This window comes from Cryptotermes secundus, unplaced genomic scaffold (genome assembly GCF_002891405.2).
Source record: "Cryptotermes secundus unplaced genomic scaffold, Csec_1.0 scaffold112, whole genome shotgun sequence".
In the NCBI taxonomy this organism is placed as follows: Eukaryota; Metazoa; Arthropoda; class Insecta; order Blattodea; family Kalotermitidae; genus Cryptotermes; species Cryptotermes secundus.
Window position 1 is genome coordinate 1,192,633 of NW_019718271.1, and position 10,108 is coordinate 1,202,740.

The following is a 10,108-nucleotide window of genomic DNA, read 5'->3' on the forward strand; positions in this document are numbered from 1 at the left end:
GCAGGCTACAATAGGCCAATCAGTGGCCGCCGTGCCGAGTGGACCCAGTTGGACTCCACCGCCCCACTAAGCGAATTAGACAAGGGGGGGGGGGCAGGTACAAATAGGCCACATAGTGACTGACATACCAAGTGGACTGTCTCACCCTACCCCAAGAAATTAAAAAAAACAACTATTATTGGAACACGTATAATCTGTTGTTGCAAAACTATGAACAATACAAAGACTAAGGCATAATCTGCCCTTGCGACTTTTATAAGCACACCTCAGCGACCTTGGTGCTCATTTTTGGCTGACGCACACAAATTCCTTTGTCGCTGCTGAAGAGGAAGCGAATAGGAATATCCTGCAAGTAGCGTATGTACGAAGCTAGTGACGTACCGCATTCAGAATTTTACAATTTTTTTTTGTTGGCGATAATTTGTTGCAAAGCTTTTCTCGTTGCACACAGCCATAAACTATTTATTTTGTTTTTCGTTAAATATTCACTATATCGAAAAATTTTTGAAAGTTGTGGATCTTTAGTTACATCTATATTTTATGCCACGTAAACGTTTGTTGCGTGAGGCGCCATTTCTGAAAAATCACTTAGTTCGATTTCTGCTCATGTAAAGTTGTTCCTGTGCTTAACTAATTAAGCACTATACCATGAAGACGTATGGGGGAGTGGATATATAGATCCACGTTTTCTTGACCTCGACACTCGCTGGAGGTGAGCGGTCAGCTTCAAGACCCGGCCGCTTTACCTCCGGGGAAAGAGCCCACCGTATCCACTGGATAGGAGGTTGGGTGGGTCCCAGAGCCGGTCTGAATATGAAAAAAAAAGAAAGAAAATTCTTGCCACCACTGGGACTCGAACTCAAACCCCTTGGTCATCCGGCCCGTAGCCAGTTGCTATACCGACTGAGATATCCCGGCTCTCGTTCTATTCATGCAAAGTAGGTATTATTTTGGATCGATACAAACCAAAATTAAACTCACTGCAGGACGTCTAGTGCAGAACTCAGTACTGAATTTAATTATAAGCCGTTCAATAGCTTCAGACTGACCATTTACATTTTCAGAATATGTACGGTTTTTCTTCTGTGTACAATCATAAGTTCATTTTTGCATTACTCCAACAAACGGCAATTGGCAAGGATGACTAACTTATATGCGCAAATGAAGAAAGCAGTCTTCTGGGATTTGGCACCGTGTATATGTGGTGTTAACCGACGTTTCGGAGGAACGTATCGCCTCCATCTTCAGGGTAGAAGAAAAAATATAAGAAATTTGCAAGNCTCTGAGGTCATGCCGTGTATGACGTTACACTCCAGCACAATCCACTAAAACATAATGTGACATAAGTACAAGATTACGCGGGAATTCAAAGTTACAAATAAATACTTCAATCTTTATAACTGATGCAAGCGGGAATTTGTCTTGAATCTGGATGCTGGAAGAAGGAAACATGCTCTTGCAAGAACGTTCAGCTTCTGCGACCTACTTTCTGTTTCAAGAAGAAAGAATTGTTTAATGTAAAAATTACACTATTTGGGTTTTCAGGAAATTGTTTCTCGAAAGGTCTGCAATATTTGGGAATTGAAGACAAATGCAAACACTAGTGTGCAGGCCAGTATGTTTAAACCTGCAGTGATTTTAACTTCAAGGTTCCTAAAGCAGGCACAGGCTGTGTATCGTCAGACACATGGTACTCACTTATGGAGGTGAGCCCTTCTTGAGGAGAAGCCAATTCTGCAGCTACTCAAGAATTTGCAAGCATTTTATGGAATCCGAAAGTTCATTACCGTGTTCACAAGAGCCCTCCACTAGTCCCTAACCTGAGCCAGATCAATCCAATCCATACCATCCCACCCTATCTTTCTAAGATTCATTTTAATATAGTTCACCCATCTACGCCTTGGTCTTACCAGTGGCCTCTTTCTTTCTGGTTTTCCCACCAATATCCTATATGCATTCTTCTTCTCCCCCATTCGTGCTACATGCCCTGCCCACCTCATCCTCCTTGATCACCCCAGTTATACTTGGAGAAGAGTACAGGTTATGAAGCTCCTCATTATGCAGTTTTGTCCATCCTCCTGTCACTTCATCCCTCTTAGGCCCAAATATTCTCCTCAATACCCTGTTCTGAAACACCCTCAGGTCAGACACATGGAAAAGCTGTAAAACAAAAAACTGCTTGTGGCTGTGTACACTGGAGCACAATCTTTGGTCATGCGACACCAAAGGAGTAACATTTCTATGTTACTCAATTTTGTTAATAAATGCTGACAACATTACCGTCATCTTTGAGCCGATTGTCTACAAAATGTGGGGGCCTCAACATCTCATAACCCTATGGGCCTTCATGGCCTGTTACAGGGATAGCTTTACTTTTACTTTACTGTAAAATATTAGGCTATTAGGCGGAATTACATAACATGGAGGCGATACGTTCCACCGAAACCTCGATTCACACAAGAGCCACACGGCGCAACATCACCAGAACACGACACTCTACATCTCTTATACATTTGAAACATTTCAATTCAGAACAACGTATGGTGTGAAACTTGGGTGACATGTACCAGTCAGTTTCTTGCTCACTTACCGAGAATGATGTACAGGACAGCAGTCTGAATGTCTGTTGTTCCATTGAAACAATACGCCATGGTATCGGTGCTACCACCCGGAATAACCCCCACTCTGAAGAAGGGTTTCGGAAGTATAGCATCAGGATCGTTGTGATCTACACCACAGTCTCTGGCTGTTCTTAGAACCAACCCATTGAATACTTCAGCGAAAGTGCCATCACCACCTATGCATGCCACACCATCTATACTATCAAAGGAACAGTTGAGAAGCGTGTCTCTAGCGTGGTTTTGTCGCTGTGTAATTATCACATTGGTCTCAATTCCTGCCAGAACAAACAGTGGTTTCACTTGCTTCTCATATATCTGCAGTCCTTTCTTCTTTCCTCCATAAGGATTCACAAACAGGAGAAGTCGCTTAGGTCTCTTCTGCAAACCTGTAACAAGAAATATATATATGCATATTTTTTCATGAGTTATTCAGCTCGAAATGCTACATTTGGAGCAAGGCTTTGTATGGGGCTGAAACTTGGACACTTAGGACAGAAGATCAGAAACACCTAGAAAGCTTCGAAATGTGGTGCTGGAGAAGGATGGAGAAGATCAGTTGGACCGATTATGTGAGAAATGAAGAAGTGTTAATTAGAGTCAGTGAGCAGAGGAATATCCTACACGAAATAAGAAAACGGAAGGCTAATTGGATTGGTCATATCTTACGCGGTAACTGCCTTCTAAAAGAAGTTATTGAAGGAAAGATAGAGGGGCGGATAGAAGTGACCAGAAGACGAGGAAGAAGACGTAAGAAGATGCTGGATGACCTTGGGGACAGAAGAGGATATTCTCATTTGAAGGAGAAAGCTCTAGATCGCATCAAGTNTTTTGGAAGAGACTGTGGACCTGTCGTCTTGACAGATTACAGATGAATGAATGAATTCAGCGATATTTTATGCTGATATTTCACAGCATCGGTTGGTAGGATAATACAGAATGTCCGGATGAAAGGTATCCAAAATAAAAAAATGTATATTTCGTAAAATATTTGTCATACACGTATCCGGTTTATGTCATCGGAAAGCAAAACTCTGAAAGTTTTTTTCATACCCGGCTTACGCGCATGCGCCACCACATTTTTGCCACCATGTTAGGAATCACCTGGACAGAGAGATGGCCCAATTGCTTGGCCTCCTAGGTCGCCAGATTTAACCCCAGTGGATTTTTTCTTGTGGGGTTATGTGAAGAAAATTGTCTACCGGGTTAAGATCAATGACCTGCAACACCTTAAAGCCCGCATAAGGGACGCTGTGGCTACGGTAACACCAAACATGCTTCAATCCTGGATATTTCTTGTGCCACCAAGGGAGCCCACATTTAAATTTATTAAGAAAGTTATATAGGCAGGAAACAAAACTTTGATAGTTTCCTGTTGTAATGGTGTAACCCATTAATGTGTATAATAAATTCTTTCTGAGATATAAAGATTTTATTTTGGATACCTTTAATTCGAACACCCTGTAGATGAGTGATGAATTGGAAAGGATACGGAAGGAAGCGGTCGTGTTTCAGTCGAGGTACTATCCCGACATTTGCCTGAATAGACTGAGGAAGACCACGAAAAACACCAGTCAGGATAGCCAATGTCCTGGTCGATATTCGAACCAAGTACCTCGAAAACAAGACTAAAGCGTTATCTATAGATCAGCCTGTTTGGTCTACGCGTATATCGATGCAGTTACCACAGAGGACACAGTCCTCAGTGTGCGGAAGAGCAGTCAACCCTCTTACTTTAGTATCCGAGATGGTCTTTCAACCTACAGCCTTCTTCAGTGAAAAAAGTAGGTATATGAGATTATCACGCTGTGTGTCGCATCCTTTCAGCGTCTGAACCAAATGTTCGATTTCCTCGAAAATTTGGTATGGACGTTATGCACCTGGAGGCCACCCAAACTCGCACTTTCTAATTCCCTGAAATCAGTAATAAAAAGATGGCAGACTCACGAACTCATGGATGGCAACAGATATTAAATAATTTTCAACCGCTGTTGTCTTTTAAGAAAGAAAACGGCACACCAACCAGGCTAAATTTTAATTTTGCTTTCAGCTTGACAAATACAAACTCCATAATTTTAGTCCGCAAGCGAACTATGCCGACCGAGTGACAGTCGCTTGTCGGCGAATTTTAGTGCCAACTTTAGCGGATGGAAGGTGTCGCGTGGTCAACGCAACGAATCCCCACGACCGTTAATTTCGGGTTTCTAGGCTATTTCCTTGAAATAGCTCTTCAATTATCATCACGAGGCTGAGTGGACCCCGTTCCAGACCCACTACTTCTCAGAAAAAATCTAGTAGGGCCGGCAATCGAACACGGACCTCAGGATCTGTAAGCAGGAATTCTGACCACTAGACCACAGAGGCGGTCTTCAGCTTGACAACGTTAACTAAAGAAACATTTGAGACATGAATATGAAATTTTGTATGACGATCCATTTTGCTAGGAGACGACTAGTAAAGACTGGGAATATCAGTGCGTGCGCAACGGTGAACTGGAGTGTATGTAAATCAGCGACAGCGCTGTATTTAAGTGTAATTAAAAAGAGTGCGTGTAACCAAACTGTTAATAAATCCAATCATCCGAACTAGAACCCGTCATTTCGTCACGCGTACCCTCCTACACGTGACAACATTCTTAAAAATTACGTACGAAATATCGTTCACGAGTGAACTACAAACGTAGGAGGAGGAGGAGGAGCAACAGCAGCAGGAGCAATATAATCTGTAACAGGCATGTCCAACGCGTCGATCGCGGGACGATTTTTGGTCGAACTCACAGGCCTATAAGGAAATTATACGTGAAAAGCACGTAAATTCACTTGTAATATGATTATATTCAGATTTTGAAGGGAAAAAACGTATTAGTCATTCCTATTCTTCTGTTCTTATGTAGCTTACGTGAAAATTGCTTTACACTTGTGTTAAGTGAACTGTGGGGAAGTCCCTACTCTATCCTTATCACGTGAACTCTTATTTCATGGCTCGTTAGCCGCGTGTGTTCTGATGTAAGAGTGGTCGACAAAACGTGTGATTCACTAGAAATGATGTGTGGAAACATAACTGAACAGCTGTTGAAAGATGTTTCCAATTGTGTTGCTTTCTCCCTCCAACTGGATGAATCTACAAACACCAGAGACAGCCCAGTTACTAGTTGCTTTTACAGCAAACATCATGTGTCGTGTTATTTTTACCAATATTTTTGCTTAAAGCGAGGTACGACGATAGGAGGGGTGGTAGATCACAGACAGTATTGACACTAAAAAGTCGATCACAACCTGTTTGAAGTTGGACATGCCTGATCTATAACATAGAGTGGCGAGCAATAAAAGAACTGTGACACAAGTACGATCTATTTTATAATCACCGAAGTGAGCTATGCGTTAAAATTTCTTTCGCTGCGGAACTGTAACATGAATTACATACATATACCATTAACAACACATGATTTATAGGACTGCTGTAGGAGGGCAGCCTTCGTGTGTTGTGACCGGCATGCGTTGTCTCGTTTATATGGTGAATATGCGTACACTCCAAATTTCTCAGAAATGCAAGGCGTTTCTGAAGCAGGATCTTCTTCCATGGTCTGACATCTGTGTGCCAGAAATCGAGTAAACGTTTTAATGAACGTGTGTCCAAAATTGCTTCGTTGTGGAATCTGATTTTTAAGTTGTGCAAGAACAAAGCCAGGAATGAATTATTATTATTATTATTATTATTATTATTATTGTAACATGTTGCGCAACGGAGAACCCCTCCCTACCCAGCAGCAACGTGGCAACTCAGGCCACAGGCGCGTGGCGGTAACGTAGCGCTCCCTCCCACCCCTCCGCGGTGACGTAACGCGCAACGCTACGTACCCGTAATCAACTTCCTACTGTGACGTGGAACGCAACAGGCACCACTGCGACTATATAAGGGAACTATACAGCAGCTACCAGTTAGTTGTAACCTGGCCATCGCCGAAGACAGTTCAGTTGTACTGTGACAGCAGCCGAGTTGTACTGTAGCAGTCGCCGAGTCGAGTTATAACGTGGCCATCGCCGAAGATAGTTCCGAGCAAGCCTACGAGTCAGAGTGAGTCAGTTGTTCCACCGCTGCGTTATCTCGAGTTTACAGATATGCCTCGACATCATGGTGAGAAGTCCAGATGTGAATCAGGTAATTCTTCAAAATATGATCATTCGAAGGACAAAAGTAACCATGGCAGAATCAAGTCAGACAGTAATATGGACAAACATTCAAAACACCATAAAAGGAGCAGATATGAATCTGACTCTAATTCAGATGACAGTACTGAGAAACAGAGGCTTAGAGATTTACAGGAAAGAGATGAATTTGCTGATCGTCTTAAAAAGAAAGATAAAGAGAAGATACGAAATGTTACTCAGCCATCAGGCCATGAGAAACGAGCTTATGAACAAGCAGCCAAACGATTTAAACAGGAAGCAGAGGGTCGTTCTAAAATCATTCCAAAGCTGCGAGTAGAATCAAGACGAAAATACTTGGAGAAGAGGAAGGAGGATAAGGTAGCAGAATTGGAGGCAGATATCATTGATGATGAATATCTGTTTCAGGAGGAAGAGCTAACTGAACGGGAGCGTAAGGAACGTGAACACAAGAAGAAATTACTTCAGTTGGCAAAGGAACATGACCAAGCACGTGAACTTGAGAAAGTTCAACGTTATCATATGCCAGAAGACCTCAAGAAGGGCCAGGCTAATGAGAAATACGTGGAAGTGGACGAGCGTGAAAAAGCACCACATTATGAGCAGCAGAAATGGGAGGAGGAGCAAATGTCATCAGCTGTGTTCCGCTTTGGCGCACGTGATAAGGAGAAAATTCATGAAAAAGGTCAAGAGTATGACCTGGTTTTGGATGATGAAATTGAATTTATTCAGGCTTTGAGGATGCCGGGCTCCAAGCCAGACCAAGAGGATGAAAATGAACCTAAACTGACAGAATCAGAAAAGAAGAAAGTCAGCCTGCAAGAAACCAGAAGAAGCTTACCCATCTTTCCTTTTAGAGATGATCTTATACAGGCAATTGAAAATCATCAGGTTTTAATCATAGAAGGGGAGACAGGCTCTGGGAAAACAACTCAGATTCCACAGTATTTGTACGAAGCTGGATTACACGTGGTGGTAAGAAGATAGGCTGTACACAGCCACGTAGAGTGGCAGCCATGAGTGTATCAGCGCGTGTTGCGCAGGAGATGGGAGTTAAGCTTGGAAATGAGGTTGGCTACAGCATCAGATTTGAGGATTGCACATCTGAGCGGACAGTTATCAAGTACATGACTGATGGAACACTACACAGGGAGTTTCTCTCAGAACCTGATCTCCAGTCATACAGTGTAATGATCATCGATGAAGCTCATGAAAGAACTCTTCACACTGATATTTTATTTGGACTTGTTAAGGACATTACCAGGTTCAGACCTGAGCTTAAGCTGCTCATCTCAAGTGCAACGCTGGATGCACAGAAATTCTCAGATTTCTTTGATGAAGCACCTATCTTTAGAATACCAGGACGTCGTTATCCTGTTGATATTTACTATACGAAGGCCCCAGAAGCAGATTATATTGATGCGTGTGTGGTATCAGTGCTTCAGATCCATGCAACACAACCAGTGGGAGATATATTAGTTTTTCTCACTGGTCAAGAAGAAATTGAAACTTGCCAAGAGCTACTACAGGAACGGTCTCGCCGTCTTGGTTCTAAGATAAGGGAGCTGCTCATTCTACCTGTTTACTCCAACTTGCCAAGTGACATGCAGGCTGGTATATTTCAGCCTACTCCTCCAAATGCAAGAAAAGTGGTACTAGCGACAAACATTGCAGAGACATCCCTAACTATTGATAACATCATTTATGTAATAGATCCAGGATTTTGTAAACAAAATAATTTCAATTCACATACAGGCATGGAATCACTTATAGTTGTGCCTATCTCAAAGGCCTCTGCAAATCAACGAGCAGGGCGTGCAGGCCGTGTTGCAGCCGGCAAGTGTTTCCGTCTTTATACAGCCTGGGCATACAAGCATGAATTAGAAGATAACACAGTACCAGAGATTCAGCGTATTAATTTGGGCAATGTTGTATTGACATTGAAGGCTTTAGGAATTGATGACCTTGTACATTTTGACTTTTTGGATCCTCCACCTCATGAGACACTGGTGTTGGCATTAGAGCAGTTATATGCACTTGGGGCACTCAATCATCATGGAGAACTAACAAAACTGGGCCGTCGAATGGCTGAATTTCCCGTTGATCCCACGATGGCAAAAATGATCCTTGCATCAGAAAAATATAAGTGCTCAGAAGAGATTCTGACTATTGCAGCAATGCTTTCTGTAAATGGTGCCATTTTCTACAGACCCAAGGACAAGACAGTCCATGCTGATGCTGCACGACATAGCTTCTATACACCAGGTGGAGACCATCTCATGCTGCTGAATATTTACACACAGTGGGCTGATTCTGACTTCTCCACACAGTGGTGTTATGAGAATTTCTTACAGCATCGCTCTCTGAAACGTGCACGTGACGTACGTGATCAGTTGGCAGGGCTCATGGCACGTGTTGAGATAGATCTGGTTTCAGCAGCAGGTGACACTGCTGGAATCAGGAAGGCAATCACAGCTGGATATTTCTATCATGTGGCTAGACTGTCTAAAGGAGGCCAATATAAAACAGTCAAACATCAACAAACAGTGATGATATATCCAAACAGTAGTATGTTTGAAGATTTGCCTCGCTGGGTGATATATCATGAACTTATGTTTACAACCAAGGAATTCTTGCATCAGGTGACAGAAATTGAAAGTAAATGGCTCCTTGAAGTCGCACCTCATTACTACAAACCTCGTGAGCTTGAAGATTCAACAAATAAAAAGATGCCAAAGATGACAGGAAAGTCAAGAGCAGAACTGAGAATTAATTAGTTATCAGTGTTCACAGGTGGACATAAAATCAACCACATCAGCGACCTTTGACACGGTATCTTCCAATCAGAAGTGGGATTTGAACTTACACATGTGATCAACGAGATTCGAACTCAAGACACGTGACAATTTGGTGTCAGAATTTTTACGAGCTTAAATACGCCTCAAAGAATAATTAAACGTACGACTGCTTCGACTATTCTACTGCTACAAAATGGAGAAACAAGATTTGCAGCAGATCACAGAAATGCTGAAAGAGATTAGGGCTATCCAAATAAAAGCACACGCCGACTCGAAAGCCTGGCGAGAAAAGTTGGCCGCAGAAAGAGAAGCTACCCAAGCAAGAACGGGAGCCATAGAAGCAAGGACGGCACAACAAGAAGAGGTCCCTGTAGACGACGTCGCAGTGATACCAGTCAGTGAACCTGAAGATGAATTGATGCCGATTACCCAAAAGGAGACGGTGGCCTGCCCAGTGGACACGAAACCTGCGGCGGCACAACAAGAAGAGGTCCCCATTGCAATACCGGTCGGAGTGACGATGGCC

General features: G+C 42.8%; 2 protein-coding genes across 3 annotated transcripts in view; one reads left to right on the forward strand and one right to left on the reverse strand.

The window, feature by feature from the left end:
* The window catches only part of LOC111870120 (ceramide kinase), a 58,460-nt gene that overhangs the window by 28,954 nt on the left and 19,398 nt on the right, over positions 1-10,108 (reverse strand). For both annotated transcript variants that reach the window (XM_023862270.2, XM_023862186.2), the window contains one exon: positions 2,591-3,007. In XM_023862270.2, the coding sequence (XP_023718038.1) occupies positions 2,591-3,007 (417 nt within the window). The remainder of the gene's footprint in view (positions 1-2,590; positions 3,008-10,108) is intronic.
* Positions 6,766-9,562, forward strand: LOC117282829 (pre-mRNA-splicing factor ATP-dependent RNA helicase DHX16-like). Its single transcript, XM_033754087.1, is given in 2 exon segments — positions 6,766-7,745; positions 7,748-9,562. Coding segments are annotated over 2 exon segments (2,715 nt in total). The 5' UTR covers positions 6,766-6,844; the 3' UTR covers position 9,562.